This window comes from Brachyistius frenatus, unplaced genomic scaffold, assembly GCF_029030835.1.
Source record: "Brachyistius frenatus isolate BFR_SWC_R1_liver_20210118 unplaced genomic scaffold, ASM2903083v1 Contig_245, whole genome shotgun sequence".
Classification (NCBI taxonomy): domain Eukaryota; kingdom Metazoa; phylum Chordata; class Actinopteri; family Embiotocidae; genus Brachyistius; species Brachyistius frenatus.
Genome location: NW_027210844.1, coordinates 483995 through 504047, shown reverse-complemented (window position 1 = coordinate 504047; position 20053 = coordinate 483995). Strand labels below are relative to the sequence as shown.

At 44.9% G+C, this 20053-nt stretch overlaps 2 protein-coding genes across 5 annotated transcripts; one reads left to right on the top strand and one right to left on the bottom strand.

The window, feature by feature from the left end:
- Nucleotides 1-75: 75 nt before the first annotated feature.
- On the bottom strand, nucleotides 76-9323 carry tmem200b (transmembrane protein 200B). Of its 3 annotated transcripts, none has more exons than XM_069720665.1 (3): nucleotides 8973-9323; nucleotides 8678-8819; nucleotides 76-2739 (listed from the first exon to the last, which is right to left on the bottom strand). In XM_069720665.1, exon 3 carries the CDS (start codon nucleotides 2687-2689, stop codon nucleotides 1451-1453), a length of 1239 nt encoding a protein of 412 aa, XP_069576766.1. In that variant the 5' UTR covers nucleotides 2690-2739; nucleotides 8678-8819; nucleotides 8973-9323; the 3' UTR covers nucleotides 76-1450. The 3 variants fall into 3 exon arrangements, with proteins under 3 accessions (XP_069576766.1, XP_069576765.1, XP_069576767.1); XM_069720664.1 differs by having other exon boundaries at nucleotides 8678-8766; XM_069720666.1 differs by having other exon boundaries at nucleotides 8678-8763.
- Nucleotides 9324-12456: 3133 nt separating this feature from the next.
- Nucleotides 12457-18458, top strand: LOC138634048 (tRNA selenocysteine 1-associated protein 1-like). 2 transcript variants are annotated; one of them, XM_069720652.1, is made up of 9 exons: nucleotides 12457-12564; nucleotides 15074-15171; nucleotides 15249-15348; nucleotides 15436-15485; nucleotides 15594-15725; nucleotides 16394-16510; nucleotides 16613-16820; nucleotides 16901-16937; nucleotides 17093-18458. In XM_069720652.1, exons 1-9 carry the CDS (start codon nucleotides 12541-12543, stop codon nucleotides 17251-17253), a joined length of 927 nt encoding a protein of 308 aa, XP_069576753.1. In that variant the 5' UTR covers nucleotides 12457-12540; the 3' UTR covers nucleotides 17254-18458. The 2 variants fall into 2 exon arrangements, with proteins under 2 accessions (XP_069576753.1, XP_069576752.1); XM_069720651.1 differs by having other exon boundaries at nucleotides 15234-15348.
- The last annotated feature ends 1595 nt before the right edge of the window (nucleotides 18459-20053 follow it).

Sequence of the window (20053 nt, the reverse complement as noted above, 5' to 3'; positions counted from 1 at the left end):
AGACCTTCCCTGAAAGAGATGTTGTCTGGATGGCAGCATATGTTGCTCCAAAACCTGAATATCTCATTCAGCATTAATGCTTCCTTCCAGATGTTCAAGCTACCCATGTCATGTGCACTAACGCATCCCTGTACCATCACAGATGCTGGCTTTTGAACTGAGCGCTGATAACAAGCTGGATGGTCCCTCTCCTCTTTAACGTGGAGGATACAGCGTCCATGATTTCCAAAAAGAATCTCAAATTTTGATTCATCAGATCACAGGACAGTTTTCCATTTCACCTCAGTCCATCTTCAATGACTTGTTTTTTTTAAATATTTACACGACTTTTCCAGACCAGCTTTTTGAAGACGTGTTGCTGCCATCAAATTGAAAATAAACATGTATTTTTAAATATATATTTCTCAATTTCAACATTTTATATGTTGTCTTTTGTCTATTTGCATTTAAATATGGGTTTATGTGATTTGCAAATCATTGCATTCTCTTTTTATTTATATTTTACACAGCATCCCAACTTTTTTGGAAACGGGGTGGACATAAAGTACGATGGTTTCCTTACAGCAAAACAAAACTAAGATGTGGTTACTGTCATATACTAAAGTAATGAACAGCTGGAACACAGGCTAACACATGGAGGGAAGCTTTATTGGCCATGTGTTGTTGTGCATCCTGTGTACTGGGGGTGCAGATAGACAGACAGACAGACAGGTACAATGTGTATGGAACTGATTATGTAAAAATAGTGGCCGTATTTAAGAAAATAAGATCCACGTTGTAAACCAGAATGACCCACGAACTATCACGACTTCACGCACGTACAAAGCCAACAATGACATCACTCTGCCCCGGTGTGAAGATGCAACATACTGTACATTACTGCCATGCATTGCATTTGGAGTGTGGGACCTCAGCTCAGGAACACGTCCCGGGTTTATATACTCGTTGCATTTGTCAGGAGCTGTCAGCACTTTACGGGCTCAGGAGTCCAGGTAGTTTGGTTCAGAATTGATTGCACAGTGAAACTCATCTCTTCCTCCTGCAGCCGTCTACCTCTCCTCCACCGGACTGTGCACGGATGCATGTCCTGGATACAAGCAGCCTCATTTTGCCAAAGATACAAGTTGATTTCTCGCACTGCTGCCAACCCAAAATGCAGAAGTAAACGGGCTGTCAATGCGCTCTGCTCAGCAGTGACAGTGTAAAGGATGGATATTGTTCTTCTTAAATTCTATAAAACAGACCTCAGTGTTCCTGTGGAGGCTGAGGGAGTTTTGGAAGATCTGTTTGAGTAGTACTGTACTCCAAATGGTCCCGGGCTCGGTTTCTCTTTGGCCCACATGGAACGTAAAACCGAAAACAAAGTGCTGTTTTAGGATCCAGGGAAATCTCACTCCTTCTGGGTCATGAGGGTGTTTGTATCCCGTTTACCGTGAAACCCGAGCAGCCGTCACTGGAACGGTCCGGAGCCAAAGCTCTGATCCCAGTGAGAACACTGCTGCTCCAGCTGCTCCAGCAGTTTGTCCACCGAGTCCTCTTTGTTCTCCAGTTTCAGGTACCGTCTCCCGCCGCTCAGGTCCAGCCGGGGCCAGCTGCAGTGAGTCGGCTCCTCCACGCCGTCAGCCACCTGCCCGGGGATGTTCACACACACCTGGGAAGCGACTTCTCTCCTCGTGCACAGCAGCTGATGAATCGGACCCTCCTCTGTGGATGAGAGGCGTTCCTCCAGATGCCCACCGGGTCGGGCCGTGTAAGGGTTAGTCCTATGGCTCATACTCTGGCAGCGCCGCGGCTGGGCAGCTGGGACATCCACCTCCTCCCCCCCCAGGGTGGACATGGAGCTGGCAGACATCAGGCAGACGTTGAGCTTGACGAGCGGAGCGGCCCGCGGACTGAAGCAGGTTCTGTCCTCCTGTTCAGCTCCCGCCTGTGTGTTAATGTCCGTCTGACTGGAGTTACATGAGTTGGATTGGGAGGAGTGGAGGGAGGGTGGAGGCTCGGTCTCCTGGTGGTGGAGAACAGCCTGCTGGTAGATCCCCTCCACGCCGTCCTCCTGCTGCACGGCGGGTCTGGTCTGCAGCAGCGGCTCGGAGCTGGCCAGCGGCTGCAGACAGAGGATGTTGAGGTGGGCGGCCGGCAGACTGCTCACCCACTGGTAGTGTTTGGCCATCGAGTTGGTTGCTGCTATTTCTTTCAGGTCGGCGGAGGGCACGGCCGCAGACACAGAGCAGATCACGCTGCGCATCTGAGCCAGCAACATCTGAGTCTCTCTGTCCCTGTTCTCATACAGGACGGTGTTGGCACATATGAGGATGAAGAGTCCCACCCCCATGATGACAGGCCCCAGCAGCTTCATCCTCTCGCTGTGGATGAGGCTGGCGGTGGACAGGAGGCCCTTGGTGCCCAGACTCCAGCCAGAGGGCTGCGACTCAGAGATGTTCTCCCCCTCTGCAGCTCCCAGGAGGGAGGATCTTGATAAGCGGTAGGGCCAATAACCCGCCACCGCCAGAGCGGTGCCAACAACCACCACCACCACTCCCAGCACCAGGAAGGCTCCCGGCATGGAGCGGATGCGGAGCTTGCCTTGGATCACCCCGTCCTTCTTTTTCCTGCCTCTCAAGGTGAAACGAGACTTGCGTCGGCTGGAGGGTGACGTTGATGTAACTTCTTTGGACTTCTGGGTCTTCATTGCACAGCTCGGTCCAGAGCGTTGGCTCCTGGTCACACCCGATCAGAGGACTGAGGGAGGGAGGAGAGGTCAAAGGTTAATGGAGCTGACAGTCTCTGTGTGTTTCATCCATTCATACTAACACATAGTGCACATGTTTACTGATGTTTATGCTCCTGTAGGCATCAAAACACAACGAGGCAGAACCAAAGCTTTCACTGCAAAGAGCATAAATATGAGGATGGGAGATATTTAATTATTATTATGATATAAACAGTGTTGTCACAGTAATAAAACTGAGGTATTGAGCCCTAAAATATACTGTATATATATATATATATTATTATATCTGTATGACTGGTAATTCAAATTTCAGTCTATGAATTGGGAGGGCACTCTGTGAGTCTGTATCTACTGGGTCACAACACATCAGTCAGCTTCTCTGTCGACTCCTGACATATTTTTAAAACACTGTTAAAAACCTTTTTATTCAGACATGCTTTTGGTTAGCCTGTCTATAGAGCTTCTTCTTGTCATTTTACTGGATTATCTCCACTAGTGTCTGCCAGTGTTTGTTGTTTTGTGATTTTTACTGTCGTTGTGATTTTAATTGTGATTTTAACTGTTCAAAAACATGCGGCCGTTTTTGTTCTTATTCACTTCGTGACTTTGTATCTGTGAAAAGTGTTATACAAATAAACTTTACCTACTTACTCTTTTTCAACTCCTAACCTGAAAAAATGCGAACAAAGTGATGTGCCTGATTCATCTCCTGAGTGATTTTATTCTCATCGTGGCAGGCTATTTCTATTTAAATATCATCAGTAAGTTGGCGATGAACACGTTTAATAAGACTTAATAAGACTTTCTGACCAGGTCCCGTTAGCGGAAACATCAGACTGAGGCAGACAGCGATACACACCACCTTCCTCACCTCCCTGTACACAGACTGCAGCACTAAAACTGAAGCCCAGAATAATGTAGACCATGAAGCGTTCCACAGCAGCAGCCTCACTGTCTACATGTGAGGTCTGCAGCACTGGTTTCTGGAGGAATAAAGAAAAAAGAACCCTCAGCTGTGGAGCAATTAGTTAAGAAATGGGATTATTTTTTCATGAGTAAAAGTAACATGTCATTTATTATTTCTGTAACAAGGAACAACATCAGTGTTTCCGACATCATGACACCATAAGCATCATCCTGTTCAAGGTCAAAGTTTCCAGTGAGGGTGTTTACAGTCCAGCTGACAGAAGTGAATCCACTGATTGAACATGAGCTGAACATCACGACAGCTTCATCCAGCATGAGATACCTGCAGTAGTCATGGTGAAGACGGAGAGAGACGTGATGGAGGGCAGGGGCTTTCACTGCTTCATCACACAATATAAAAGTGTCCAGCGTTACTAAGAGGAAGCAGATGACTGGATGTTGTCCACTCTGCACCACATCACAGCGCTCCTCATCTGCATGTTGTACCTCAGCAGCACCAACGTGCAGCTGAAGTCTGAAGGAGGCATGTATAACTGCAGGGCTGAAACCTCTGCAACAGACAGACATCTGCTCCAGAGCAGCAGTCTGCAGGAGATACGACCGAACCCTTCCTCTGAGCTGTGTTTCATCTGTCCTCAGTACACACCACAAACATTCAGCTCTGCTTTTACTCACTGAGGTCAGCCATTAGTCAGAGTTTTTAACCACACACTGTTCTCTCTCATTGTTAATCACTGCTGAAAATAATTAGAGACAAGCTCCTCCCATCCCCATCTGTGGGGAGCTCGTAAACCCAACAAGGTACAAACAACAGTGGAGAAACACTCACACATGTGCTGTTCTTCCTGAGTTCCCACACGGTCGTAAACACGGAGGGCTGAGATGGAAAAAACAGATTGGACACTCTGACTACAGTACGGTCGACGGTGTTGAATGTTCTCTACTCTGACTACAGTACGGTCCACGGTGTTGAATGTTCTCTACTCTGACTACAGTACGGTCCACGGTGTTGAATGTTCTCTACTCTGACTACAGTACGGTCCACGGTGTTGAATGTTCTCTACTCTGACTACAGTACGGTCCACGGTGTTGAATGTTCTCTACTCTGACTACAGTACGGTCCACGGTGTTGAATGTTCTCTACTCTGACTACAGTACGGTCCACGGTGTTGAATGTTCTCTACTCTGACTACAGTACGGTCCACGGTGTTGAATGTTCTCTACTCTGACTACAGTACGGTCCACGGTGTTGAATGTTCTCTACTCTGACTACAGTACGGTCCACGGTGTTGAATGTTCTCTACTCTGACTACAGTACGGTCCACGGTGTTGAATGTTCTCTACTCTGACTACAGTACGGTCCACGGTGTTGAATGTTCTCTACTCTGACTACAGTACGGTCCACGGTGTTGAATGTTCTCTACTCTGACTACAGTACGGTCCACGGTGTTGAATGTTCTCTACTCTGACTACAGTACGGTCCACGGTGTTAAATGTTCTCTACTCTGACTACAGTACGGTCGACGGTGTTGAATGTTCTCTACTCTGACTACAGTACGGTCCACGGTGTTGAATGTTCTCTACTCTGACTACAGTACGGTCCACGGTGTTGAATGTTCTCTACTCTGATTACAGTACGGTCCACGGTGTTGAATGTTCTCTACTCTGACTACAGTACGGTCCACGGTGTTGAATGTTCTCTACTCTGACTACAGTACGGTCCACGGTGTTGAATGTTCTCTACTCTGACTACAGTACGGTCCACGGTGTTGAATGTTCTCTACTCTGACTACAGTACGGTCGACGGTGTTGAATGTTCTCTACTCTGACTACAGTACGGTCGACGGTGTTAAATGTTCTCTACTCTGACTACAGTACGGTCGACGGTGTTGAATGTTCTCTACTCTGACTACAGTACGGTCCACGGTGTTTAATGTTCTCTACTCTGATTACAGTACGGTCCACGGTGTTTAATGTTCTCTACTCTGACTACAGTACGGTCGACGGTGTTGAATGTTCTCTACTCTGACTACAGTACGGTCCACGGTGTTGAATGTTCTCTACTCTGACTACAGTACGGTCCACGGTGTTTAATGTTCTCTACTCTGATTACAGTACGGTCCACGGTGTTGAATGTTCTCTACTCTGATTACAGTACGGTCCACGGTGTTTAATGTTCTCTACTCTGACTACAGTACGGTCCACGGTGTTTAATGTTCTCTACTCTGACTACAGTACGGTCGACGGTGTTAAATGTTCTCTACTCTGACTACAGTACGGTCCACGGTGTTGAATGTTCTCTACTCTGACTACAGTACGGTCCACGGTGTTTAATGTTCTCTACTCTGATTACAGTACGGTCCACGGTGTTAAATGTTCTCTACTCTGACTACAGTACGGTCCACGGTGTTAAATGTTCTCTACTCTTCAGATCAGGTTCTCAGTGACTCTTCAGATCTGGTTCTAAGAGACTCTTAGATCTGGTTCTCAGGGACTCTCAGATCTGGTTTTCAGTTACTCTTAGATCTGGTTTTGAGATACTCTTAGATCTGGTTTTGAGATACTCTTAGATCAGGTTCTCTGGGACTTTTAGATCTGGTTCTCAGGTACTCTTCAGATTTGGTTCTCAGGAACTCTTAATTGTGGCTTCCAGGGACTCTTAGATCTGGCTCTCAGGGACTTCTCAGATCTGGTTCTCAGGGACTCTTCAGATCTGGTTCTCAGGGACTCTTCAGATTTGGTTCTCAGGAACTCTTAATTGTGGCTTCCAGGGACTTTTAGATCTAGTTCTCAGGGACTCTTAAATCTGGCTCTCAGGGACTTCTCAGATCTGGTTCTCAGTGATTCTTCAGATCTGGTTGTCAGGGACTGTTCGAGCTGGTTCTCAGGTACTGTTAGATTTGGTTGTTAGGGACTCTTAGATCTGGTTCTCAGGGACTCCTCAAATCTGGTTATCAGGGACCAGAGTCCCCAGTCTGAAAGGACTCTTCAGATTTAGGTCCTCAGGGACTCTTCAGATTTGGTTCTCAGGGACACTTAGATCTGGTTTTCAGGGACCCTTAGATCTGGTTCTAAGGGACCCCACAGATCTGGTTCTCAGGGACCAGAATCCACAGTCTAAAGGGACTCTTCAGATCTGGTTCTCAGGGACTCCTCCGATCTGGTTCTCAGGGACTCCTCCGATCTGGTTCTCAGGGACTCCTCAGATCTGGTTCTCTGGGACCTTTAGATCTGGTTCTCAGGTACTCTTAGATCTGGTTCTCTGGGACTTTTAGATCTGGTTCTCAGGGAATCTTCAGATCTGGTTCTCAGGGACTCCTCAGATCTGGTTCTCTGGGACCTTTAGATCTGGTTCTCAGGTACTCTTAGATCTGGTTCTCTGGGACTTTTAGATCTGGTTCTCAGGGAATCTTCAGATTTGGTTCTCAGGGACTCCTCAGATCTGGTTCGGGTCCTTTGGGACAGATGAAGAACGTCTCTCCAGCTTTTACAAAGAACTATTGTTTTTTTCTTTATTGTTAACGTGTCATCAACTAAATAATAATTATTTTTTTACTTCTAAAACGTGCACTGACTACTCGGTGTACTGTGGAGCTCTTAAAGTCTGAGATGAAACCAAACTGACACAGTGCTATTTACAATCCAACACTTTGGTACCAGACCGCCTCTTTTAGTTTGGGAAGTATTACTGTGATTTAACGTTTACCTGCTGCCAAATAAACAGTCTAATGCATCGGTGTTAAATAACATTTTATAATAAAAATATTTCATCTTAATGCTGCCGATAATCATTATTTATTACATATTTATAATTATACATATTTCTTATATGTGAAAGCAATCGCTCATAGTGACACAGAATTAACACTAATAGTGCAGCTCTTGTGCCCTCTGGAGCTCTTTTAGCTTGTTGTTTTAGTTTTACAGCCACCAGTTTTATTATGAAGATTCTGTGAAAACGTTCTGATAAACTGAGTGTACGAAACCTGGACCATCACAGACAGGTGAACACGGTCACCTGAGCAGAAGACTGTTTTGTCAGTAGCTGGTGGAGACCAAATCTGATATAAAAGGAGAGTGAGGTTTTGAATACCGGCAGCATACAAAGAGATCAAATATGCAGATGGACTTCCAAGTAATATTATTTTCTTACACAACTGTATTATATATATCTTTCTGGTCTAAAAATAGATGTAAAACTTTGACAGAATAATCTAGATTTGAGATCCTCCTTGTGATCTTTTAAAATCCTGAAAAAAACTACTGAAAAAACTCTAACATTATTTCAATAATTATTAATGAACTGCCACCTTTGTCAGCTTTGGTTTTGGAAAGCTTCTGTAGATTTTTAAAATGATGTGATATTTTACAGAACGGTCTTTTTGACTGTGGAGAATTTTCTCGTTCTTTTTTTTTAAAATGACAAACTGAGCTGAAGTTTACATTACCTTGATCAACAGTTGTGCAAAAACACTGCATCATTCTTCGAACAGTATGCCTTTATGGATTATGACTGCAGCAACACAAACATGTCCACCGCAGAAGTGATGAGAGCAGCTGATTCAGTGTTCACCAGACACAAGTTGGTGTTGGTGAGTGTGTGATGTTTCTACGCTGCACTGAGAGCACGTCTCATCCAGAGATGCTCAGGACTCCAGGTTGTTATATGTCACAGTTACACCGGACCCACCGGATCCCTGACAGCACAGAGGGAGCTCAGACACATTTATCTCCTTTCTCCTGCATCGGTGTGCAGTAGAGACCCAGACCTGCTCAGCAGCAGCAGAGGAAGCAGGTCTGGAGGGAAGCCACAAGTGAGGAGCGGATCATTTGGAGACAGTGATAACCGCGCAGGGTGTGGAGGGAGAAAAACATGTCTGTCAAAATAATGTCTAATTTCTGTGATGCAAAAGCCCCACAAGATTATGAAACCCAGACAAACGGGAGAAAATGAATCCAGCACGGAGAAAACAGTATGCAGCTTCACAAATCACCGGGAAGAAAACCTTTAATATTTACCTTAACAATGGGCAGCCATGGACCGCCGAGCCGTGCCGTGCCGAGCCGAGCCGAGCCGTGCCGGACTATCTCCCCTGATCCTGAGTCTGCTGTGGAGGTTACAGACAGGAATGTGTCAGCCTGACCGAGCTGCTGCATTCCTCTACGACAACACACGGCAGACACACACACACTGAATTTACTCTAACAGCCGGGTTGATGTGAGCCTGCGGCTCTGCAGCACCGACGGACCACCGGACCACCGGGAGTCCGGTCCCGGAGTCACGTTCGCAGCCCAACACTTCTCTGAACTTGCCTGTATTTATCAGATCCTGTTGCAGTTGGTTCATAGTTTGAGGACAGAGAACATCCAGATTATTTGGGATGAACAGTCTCCGGGCTGCACTCCGCCCAACTGTTGACCTTCTCCCAGCAGATCCACCGGAGCACCGGGATGAAGCAGGACGGAGGATCGGAGCCGCCGACTCCCCGGGACAGAGAGCTCATCTCCTCAGCAGACTGTCGGAGCCAGCAGAGCCCATCCCGCCGCTCTGCGCTCTGCCTGCGGCCGCTGCCGGAGACCCGCACCGTCAAGTGAGCACTAACCACCCGCCTCACGGCACGCGCTGCCTTTCAAAATAAAAGTATCCACGGGGCCACAAACCAGCACCGTGACACTAACGGTGTTTCTGAAGTCTGAAATATATCCATCATGGAGGAGTAACTAACTGCAAACACACTGTCAACCACAGCCAGCGTTCCTGTACCACAGCGGGTCTGAGTCTTTAATATACAGTCAATCAATGAAAGTGGAACTGACCGGAAACAGAAAGGTCCTAATGGGATTTTGGCGGGTAAACATGTCTCAAACCGCACACTTGTGTTTACACTCACTGTCCTGAGTGTAAGTATGCGTCCACACAGTCACACTGCGCACGTGTACCACATGTATGAGCAGTACTGCACAGACAGAACTGCACTGACCGGAAAGAACCGTAACACTTGAATGCATCACCTGCCAACTTAGGCTATTTGGTTGTTTTACCTAAAAAATAAACTGGTTTTTTTTCGTGCTTTCTGTTTCACGCACACATTAAACTGTAAATCTTCGGTCCAGCAGCAGTCTGCAGTAATAAATAAATACTTTTCTGTGGATGTGTGCAGCCTGCAGAAAGTCAGCGTTCTGCAACATATGCGGCTTCTTCAGCTGCTGCAGTTTAAAAAAAGTTTGTTGATCCTTTTGTTTTCACTGCGTCGCCATGGGGATCGTTGAGGGTGCAGTGTCCAAGGTTTCCGTTTTCACGGCGACATCAGGTCCTCGTGTTGCGCTGCCTGTTTCCATACAGCTCCAGTCAATTACTGACTGAGACCGAGTTTAAAAGTTCCATCGTTGGTCGGCCAAGTGCTTTGATGTCATGTATGTTTCAAATTAAAAGTCCTTGTTTCAAATTAAAAGCCCTTCAGCGTTTCATGCACAGTCCAGCCAAAAAACAGAACCGATCACAACGTCTGATCAGATATTAATGTCTATAACTGAGAGAAACAAAATCAGTTTTCTGCTCTTCAGCTCACATTTTATCTTCTCCATATTTATCACTTCTGCTTTCCATACTTTCTGTACATTTTGCTGAAAAAAAAACAAATGCCGGAGTTTTTCTCAGTATTTATATAGATGTTTTGTGCTTTTTACTAACTTGAACTGGAATTCTTCTGCTGTTCAAGATTTCATGTCTTCTTGTTTCAACATTCCTCTATTCACAAGTAATCACTGTTGGTGGTCAACAGTTCTCCTTTTCTATAATAAATAAGGTCATATTTTCAGTATAAGTAAAAAAGATCCTTTAAAGTGACTCCTTGAAAAGCTATGTGTTGATTAAACATTTTTTGTGGGTCTTTTTTTTGTCTTTATTCAGACGGTCCAGTGTTGACAGGAAACCTGGGCAGAGAGAGGAGGGCAGTTACATGCAGCCAGGGTCCATGCATTGCACTCATATGGTTATCTATATTACACACATTCCCCTGCAGTCAGCTCACAACAATCTACATGTTTGAGCTTAAGTCTTCCCAGTCTGCTAAAACCTTACAAAAGAGCAAAAAAACAAAATGAAAAGAAATAAAGTTATCCTGAGATATATTCAGTGTTGAAATCGTTGGCTGTTTCAGACTGCAAATGTTTTCCACTCTCTGAGGACAGCGAGCTGGATTTCGCTCATTCAGTTGAATACAGGATTATTTACGCATCACTTTTTTCCTCTACTTTTCATGTCCTCTTCAGTTAGTAAACCACCGCTGACAACAGGTGAAAACTCTGTAGTGAGAAAGTCAAACGTCCTTTTGACTCAAAATCAAGAATCTACATCAGTTCTCTCAGTTTCTGTGATTTTTGTCATTTGTCAGTCCTTCAGTCTCCCTTCCTGCATAATAAAAGACATCTGTTGATGTGGGCTGTTTGTGTCATTTTGTTACAGTAAAAGGACATAAATAATGTAATTCTTATGTGATGAATTTCAACCAGAATATGAAGCTCTTAACATCCATACTGATTGATATGTGTGTCATGTCTAAGGTGAGATATCCATTGATCCATGAATGCAACTGATAACAAAGAATTGGAGGAATCAGACGCGGCTGTTTATCACCACCTAGTGGGTGACAGGTGATGTCACACTGTACAAAACAAGTCCTCCAAAGTCAACCAGTTCTATGAACATGAAGTTCATTACATGCAGACTGACCATGACTGGGTGAAGGAGGATCTTCACAGGTTCAGCAGTGACTCAAGTTGTGGGTGTAGCTGTAGCTGGGTGTTGTTAGAGGGAGGAGATTGGAGCACACGTTCATTAATGCTGCAGGAAAGAAGTCATCAAGATGTTTTTATTATAACATGACAGAGGAAAGTCAGTACCTCCAGGATTTTGCCACGTTTTTTTGTGATTGTTGTGATCAAAAGTGTTTGATTTTGCGGGGGAGTTTTAAGTGCGTTTTTTGCATAAAATTGCGGAAATTTGAAAAAGTTGCAAGTTCAGAAAGAAAAATGTAATCTTTTTTTAGATTCGTTTTTATATGAAGGGATACAAATGTCCTGTGAAATTGTGATGTTTTTACATGTATCTCACCATTCAACGCTGGCAGTAGAAATATCTTTTCATAATTGTTTTTGCTTTCCCTTTGAGGGATTAATTATCTAGCTACCTACCTAGGAACGGTGCTAGAACAGTTCTCTGAAGAGCAACAGTGCTGCTTACTAATGTCCAAGAGACACGGTTCCCTGTCCTGTCAGGTAGTACGTGCCGTCAAATTTAAGCAGCTGTGATACAAACTGTGTGTTGAGTGTCAGTTTGTTATTGTTCACATAAACGAAGTTGATTCTGCTGGTTTGGGTGGAGCTCAGCTATGTGAATAAATGTTTCTGAACACAAGTATCTCCGGGACATTTTCATTTTGTCAAAGTAGCTCTCAGGAAAAAAGGTTGGAGACCCCTAATGTAGCTGTTCAGTATCAACAAGAATAATGAATCGAATTTGAGTAGGTCATATTACTGTTGTTTAGTTGTTTCATGTTTGTTTGGTTTTCTTTTTATTCATTCAATTATGTCTATTGTGGTCATTGTTCGGATACATTTCATTTCGTTTCATTTGATTTGATTTGATTTGTAATAGAGACAGTGTGGCTCTGTAGTTTACCCTCCGAATCAGTAGGTGGCGGTAATGCACCATCCACCAATAAAATCAAAAGAAGAAGGACGTAGCATACGTTGTTGAGTGACGTAAGGACGTAATGTTAGTGTTCCTTCTTCCGTAACTCCTGTTGCTGTTGGCGGGTTCTTCGTGGTTCTTCGGTTTAGTTTACAGCTTTAATCTTCAGTGAACTTTCACTTCGGCGCGATGAGCACGTTATGGATGGGAAACGTGAGTAGTTTTCTAGTTTTCACCTCGATAGCTCCGTAGAGGGACCAGCGCGTGAACATTTACAGTGTGGGGAGCTAGCTCAACATGCAGCCTGTTCAGCCCAGTTCAGAGGTCCTTCGACAAAAGCTGCGTTTTAAGGGTCCTGTTGAAGAACACGTGTTGTCGGGTCCATCACAGACTTGTTCCTGTCTGTCGGCTGAAGGTTGAACAGAGCAGCTCCAACTCTTGGAGAGCTTTCAGCTGGCTCAGAGGAAACCGTCGGCTTCAGTAAAACACGGTGAACCGGACAGACGGTGAACCAGACAGACAGTGAAGTGGTGAACCGGACAGACAATGAACCGGACAGACAGTGAAGTGGTGAACCGGACAGACAATGAACCGGACAGACAGTGAAGTGGTGAACCGGACAGACGGTGAACCAGACAGACAGTGAAGTGGTGAACCGGACAGACAGTGAAGTGGTGAACTGGACAGACAGTGAAGTGGTGAACCGGACAGACAATGAACCGGACAGACAGTGAAGTGGTGAACCGGACAGACGGTGAAGTGGTGAACCGGACAGACAGTGAAGTGGTGAACCGGACAGACGGTGAACTGGACAGACAGTGAAGTGGTGAACCGGACAGACGGTGAACCGGACAGACAGTGAAGTGGTGAACCGGACAGACGGTGAACCGGACAGACAGTGAACTGGACAGACAGTGAGGTGGTGAACTGGACAGACAGTGAGGTGGTGAACCGGACAGACAGTGAGGTGGTGAACTGGACAGACAGTGAGGTGGTGAACCGGACAGACAGTGAGGTGGTGAACTGGACAGACAGTGAGGTGGTGAACTGGACAGACAGTGAGGTGGTGAACCGGACAGACAGTGAGGTGGTGAACTGGACAGACAGTGAGGTGGTGAACTGGACAGGTTGTAGGACTTAAATCTGTGGAAGCATTTAATCTCAAACAGAGTCGATAGTTTTTAACAACTTCTTATAATCCTGTGCAGATGTTTCCCAGCTGGAGGTTTTAGATAGTTTGTGTTAAAGTGCTGTCAGACACAGCTGTGGCTCCACAGGATGTTTCCATGACGACGGAGACCACTCAGGTCTGCAGCAAGTGTTCAAACAGTGTTTGAAACTATCACATAGACCTGAAACACAGAAGCTGATGAAAACAAGATAATATTTTTTTTTAAATCAAAGAAAATAAAAACAATGTTAAATCAAAACAACACATGAGAATTGACAGTAAATGATAATAATACAAAAAAAATTCAGTTGGACCTCAGTGAGAACAAATATGTTTTGAATTATGAATCCTGGTCCAATGACCTGAGCAGGTGACAAAGGTTTTAGGGTTTAACGGGTTTGACAGATTTAAGATCTTGTCCACAAACTAAACAACAGGCAGCCAATAGAAGGATGGAGGGAGATTACATGAACCAATCAGGAGCCTCGCTGCAGCGTTCTGCCCCACCTGCTGTCTGACCCGATCCAACACACTCAGAGTGACAGAAGCAGGAGGGAGCGCCGGACCAGAACTGAAAGACGCTTTAACAACATGTTTAATCTGCAGCTGGAATTAAGAGAGTAAAACATATCAGACGGGTTCTACAGCAGAACCCAACAGAACCGAGACAAGATGGAAGATTATCAGTGACATTGCTGGGAGAGGAGACGGACCGAGTGTCTGCAGTGTTTCCTCCACACTCAAACTGTTGACACTTATTAAACAAAACCTAAATATCAACAAGCACCCGTGTATGGTAAACTCTGAGGACTCAAACATGATTTGACTAATGAGCTATAAGTTTTCTGTCTGACCCAAAATTCTTAACTGTCCTTTTTTTCAGAATGAACTTTCACACATCAGTGAACTCCTGCTGGTTTTAATACAACTCAATACAATCTGCTGTTGCATAAATTGATGGTATTTTTTGTTGGAAAAACTACATGAGATCATTGATGCATGAAATGATTTTAGTGAAAGCACACTGAGAAAGAAAGTTATTGAACATTTTTCCAAATACAAAATTCTTCAAATGATCCAAAACCAAGTACATACAAGTCTTTTATTTATGACCAACAGCAGAGCATCGATGTGTGACATGGTTTTGGTAACTGCTGAATAAGGCTGAAGTTATTAAATATTTGTGGAGTATCTCTTTAATCTCTCACTGAGACAGACTTGTATTATCTCTTTATTTTGATTAAAATGAGGTTGTAGTTTATGATTGTAGCTCTTTTAAAGACACGAGATGGAGGTTGATAAAAGCTGAGTTTCAACATCAGCCAAGCAGATTCTTCATCAGACTCATACTGGAGACACGAGGTCCTCCTCTTCATCATGTTCAGCCCCTCACTGATTCCTCCCCTTTCTTGTGTTCACCTCCTCACTGACTCCTCCCCTTCCTCTTGTTCACCTCCTCACTGACTCCTCCCCTTCCTCTTGTTCACCTCCTCACTGACTCCTCCTCTTCCTCGTGTTCACCTCCTCACTGACTCCTCCTGTTCTCTGCAGCTGGAGGCCTACATGGATGACAAGTTCATCACCCGAGCGTTCTCCACGATGGGGGAGCAGGCGGTGAATGTGCGCATCATCCGTAACAAGATGACCGGGTGAGCGCTGCATCCACACACACTTGTCCTGTTTGCAGCTGTTCTATTGTGGCGTTAATCAGTGCGTCGTCACCCAGGGGTGCTCTGGGCTACTGTTTCGTGGAGATGACCGACGAGGCCACAGCTGAGAGGTGTCTCCGCAAAATCAATGGGAAGTCCTTACCAGGAGCCAACCCGGTACGCAACGCACATCACACCTGTTACCCAGCGGGGGTTTCTCTCGTCTGATCCCATCTGATGGATTTTAACGTCTCTTCTTCACAGCCCACCAGATTCAAGTTGAACCGAGCCACCTTTGGGAAACAGGAAGGCGGGTGAGTCCAGAGTGAGAAGCAGATTATCAGAGAGGACTCTGCTCACAGTAAGACGTGATGTACTCATGAAAGCAGAGAGGTTAACCTGTGTGCTTCCTCTCGTCGTAGTCAGATGTATTCTCTGTTTGTGGGAGATCTGACTCCAGAGGTGGATGACGGGATGCTCTACGAGTTCTTTTACAACCGCTACCCCTCCTGTCGGGGGGGGAAGGTGGTGCTGGACAGCATGGGCAACTCCAAGTAAATACCAACACATCACTGCACAATATGGAACACAGTATCAGTACTTCTTATACTGATGAACTCCACGCTCATATTTATTCGTGTAGCGTAAGTACTGGATGTGATTGGATGCATCGTTGTATCCGGAGAACGGCGCAAAACCAGATAGACTGTAAAAATAAGCAGCAGCTCTCGGTCCAGACCAGGTCCGGTTCACCTGCCCCACAGCAGGTCTTAGACGGTCCCGGACATCCAGGAGCCCAAAAACTCACAGACAGCCTCAACACTGTTACAATCCCAGAAACACTTCAAGAAATTTATACAAATTGTAAAGAAATGAAAATACACTGAAATGTCTTTTTGTTATTGATGTGTTTCCTTCTTGAGATTAATTGTAATATATAAAGAATCACACTGTAAAAGTCTTAATTAATTCAAACGTGTTCAGCAGTGTTAGTGTAGTGTTTATTTAACACCAGAATACTGTATAAAGTAACGAAAATAATTATTAAAATTATGAATTATAAAAAATAGCATTGTAGATTAAACACTAATATTATACTAGTGTAGAGTTGAATAAAATGCCATAGCCAGTTATCTGCGTGTGTGTGTGTGTGTGTGTGTGTGCGTGCGTGCGTGCGTGCGTGTGTGTGTGTGTGCGTGCGTGTGTGTGTGTGTGCCTGCAGGGGCTGCGGCTTCGTCCAGTTCCCAGACGAGCGTCTGCAGAAGCGGGCGTTGGACGAGTGTCAGGGCGCTGTGGGTCTGGGCGGTAAACCTCTGAGACTGAGTCTGGCTGCTAACAAGTGAGTTGCTGCTCCTGCAGCTGACTCTGTCTGTACCCGTGTCTGTATCTGTATCTGTGGACGTTGGTGGTTTCAGCAGCGTGTTTCCTCATCCTCTCTCAGTCTGAGGAACAAGCAGCAGCAGCAGCAGTCTGAGCAGAGATCGTGGCAGTCGAGCTCCGGCTACAGAAACAGCTACGACCAGTACAACCAGTACCAGCAGCAGGGCTACCCGGGGGGCTACTACCCCGGCTGGGGCTACGACCAGACCGGAGGAGTGTATGGCTACAACTATCAGCAGTATGACTACACACAGTATCCCCCCCCACAGGTAGGCTGCCTCTGAGACACAGCCAGTGTTACCACCCGCACACATGAATCCTGCTGACATCTTTAAATTTGTGTATGTAGGAGAGTGAAGCTGTTCAGGAGGACGAAGGGCTTGAAGGTGAGTATTGAAGGGCTGCTCGTTATTTTCATTATTAATTTACAGTTGTAATGTGCCCATAAAAACATGTCACAAAGTTGAGAGAAGAAAATAAAGAGTGTGAATCCGCTGCCGGAGAGCGGTCCGGTGTCTGACTCTGTCCGTCCCTGTTGTAGATCCCAGCCTGGAGCTGGATGTGGTGGAGGCCAACAGGAAGTTCATGGAGCTCAGTGAGGAGCTGTACGACGCTCTGATCGAGTGTCACTGGCAGCCTGCCGAGTTCTACGCAGAGCAGGACAGTCTGACGTCGAGCCTCCCAGAACCCATTTACTGCTGAAACACTGCTTCTTCTGTGGACTCAGACCCAAGGGATGCCTTTGTTTTGTTTTTTTGCAGACATTTTTTTAAGAACAGAATAGAAATAGTTGAAGTTAATGGGTTTTATTTATGTGTATAAACTTGTTGAAAATAACAATTACATCATCTCAGACTTTGAAACCGCCACAAAATCCATAACTGACCCTTGATACTGAGAGCTGAAGTGAAACTGGAACTTCTGTCTTTTCTTTCAGAAGCATCCAAATCCATCTGACATTTACTCTGTCTCCATGACTACAGGTACACAGTGTGGTATTCCTCACTTCATGTCTTTAGAAAAGCACGGTAGTACTGAAGGGTCCAGTGAGTGTGTGTCGTGTTGCGTTGAGGGTGACATCACTGCAGCTTCATGCATGGTCACTGTATGAACGAAGCCACATTGAGGCAACACTGCAGTGTAAAACCAGATTCATGAAAGTACCAGAAGCCTTGAAATGAGCTAATAATCCCGGAGGTTCACAGACTTTTACTGCTCACAGATGTGATGATGTCATATTGATTGTTTTTCACTTTAAATAACCAAGTACAATATCTAGGCCTCATTTGTTAAAATATTTTCTTCTATATATATTTCTATTCCATATGAAAGTTGGGACAGTACGATACATGACATCACAGTGAGGCTGTGACCTCACAAACGTCAGTGGTAAATTGGTCCCGTGTGCATTTGTCCACGGACTGAGTGTTTTGAGTGTATAACCAAAATAGAAACATATTTGAATTTATACAACATGGGACCTTTAGAATAAATGAGCAGCTGATGGGTTTTTGGGTCTTTGGGTTTCTGTAAATGTGTTTTTTGGAGGTGCGATGTAAATACATTTCTTGATATTTCCCACTCAGGGCTGTGAACATGGGGCTACAGTCGAGAGCAATTAAAACACCATTTGAAACTTGTATCGGCTACTAATAAATTATAGAATAATTTTTCATAAAAACAGAAGCCAATGTTTTTTTGTCATGTTGGTTGCCATTAAAACCACACTTCTGCCTGCTACGAACGGTTTATGATTTCTGTACAATAAACATTTGATATCATTTCCTGCCTTTAAATCTCCACTGCGCTGAAACGGTTTGAGTCTAACGTTTTTCAGGGAAAGAAATGTTTGATCATGCTGAGATTTGACATCATGAGTGAAATAAATAGTTGCCATGGTAATTGAGGATCTGTTGGTGACCTGCAGTGTCTGTCTCAGAAACACAGATTCACACAGTCAGGGTTTCCTACATCACAGACTTGAACCAATCCCCTCAACCTGGAAGCAGGGCTCTTCATATCGTTGGTGGAGGGCTGTAGATGGAGGCGGGGCTCTTCATATCGTTGGTGGAGAGCTGCAGATGGAGGCGGGGCTCTTCATATCGTTGGTGGAGGGCTGCAGATGGAGGCGGGGCTCTTCATATCGTTGGTGGAGGGCTGCAGATGGAGGCTGCTGGCGACATAATGGAGGAGGGAATATTTCCTCGATGCACTTTAGGTCCCTTTAAAACGAACAGCAGGGTGTGAATACAGCGATGCACACTGCTGGCACGTCACAAAGAAAAGACTCAGATTGCTTTCAGGAACAAAATGTGCTTAGTAGGTCTACATTCAGTAGGACACCGTTAGGAATCAGTTTAACTGAAGACATGCATCCAGTTCAAATGTAAAAGGAGCCTGGTTCAACTTTTATTTTCTATTTCAGATTGTACATTATCAGCTAATTTAAAAATTAAAATAAAAGTATTTCATTCATGGAAATGTTTCCTGACACTTCTGAAGGCCAACTTCTACTGTTCTGCTGTGACATCATCAGATTCTCCTCTGTGACATCATCAGATTCTCTTCTATGACATCATCAGATTCTCTTCTGTGACATCATCAGATTCTCTTCTGTGACATCATCAGATTCTCTTCTGTGACATCATCAGATTCTCCTCTGTGACATCATCAGGTTTTCCTCTGTGACATCATCAGGTTCTCTTCCTTTAATCTCAGATCAACATTCTACTACAGAATGCTTCAGAGCAGCTCTTTACAGTTCCAGAGTTTCTTCAATACTTCAATAAGAACTGATTGTGTTCACTTCACTGTGGATTACGATGTGTTTACATTATGGTAACCATGGAGACAGTTTGTTCACTTCACTGTGGATTACAATGTGTTTACACGGTGGTAACCATGGAGACAGGTGGAGACAAACAACCCTTCATGTTCACATTCACACCTACAGACAGTTTAGAGTCTCCGGTGAATCCATCCTGCATGTGATTGGACATTTGGGTGTCTGTGGCTCCGCCTCCATCTCCACCTGTGGCTACGCCTCCATCTCCTCCTGTGGCTCCGCCTCCATCTCCACCTGTGGCTACGCCTCCATCTCTTCCTGTCCACAACATGTCAAAGTTTCCTGGTGTGAAACTCTGAACCTTAAAAGATGAGTAGATGAGGGCCTGACATGGTCGCTGCAGATGTCAACGTCTGAGTGTTAAAGTCCACCTGAATTTAATACAAACATCTGGAACACATTTACTCTTCATAAACCTTTTATTTACAATCAACCTCATTTTGATAAAATTATAAATATAGTTAGAATTTTTATTTTTATTTCATTGGTATGTATCGATAGGTTCCTACTGTGTGTGCAGGGGGGAGTTGGTTTGTAAGCCTATTATGTGATCCACCCTCCGAACAGTAGGTGGCGATAACGCGCCGTTCTTCGGAGGAGGAGCATCAAGGAGGAAGAAGAAGAAGAAGAACGACCGGTTTACATTCAGGACACGTT

Excerpts from the sequence above, each read along its gene's own strand:
- tmem200b (XM_069720665.1), bottom strand. The coding sequence starts at position 2,689 with ATGAAGACCCAGAAGTCCAAAGAAGTTACATCAACGTCACCCTCCAGC.
- LOC138634048 (XM_069720651.1), top strand. The coding sequence starts at position 12,541 with ATGAGCACGTTATGGATGGGAAAC. Across the intron at positions 15,172-15,233 it reads ATCCGTAACAAGATGACCGG|TGCGTCGTCACCCAGGGGTG; the intron begins GTGAGCGCTGCA and ends GGCGTTAATCAG. Across the intron at positions 15,486-15,593 it reads TTTGGGAAACAGGAAGGCGG|TCAGATGTATTCTCTGTTTG; the intron begins GTGAGTCCAGAG and ends CTCTCGTCGTAG.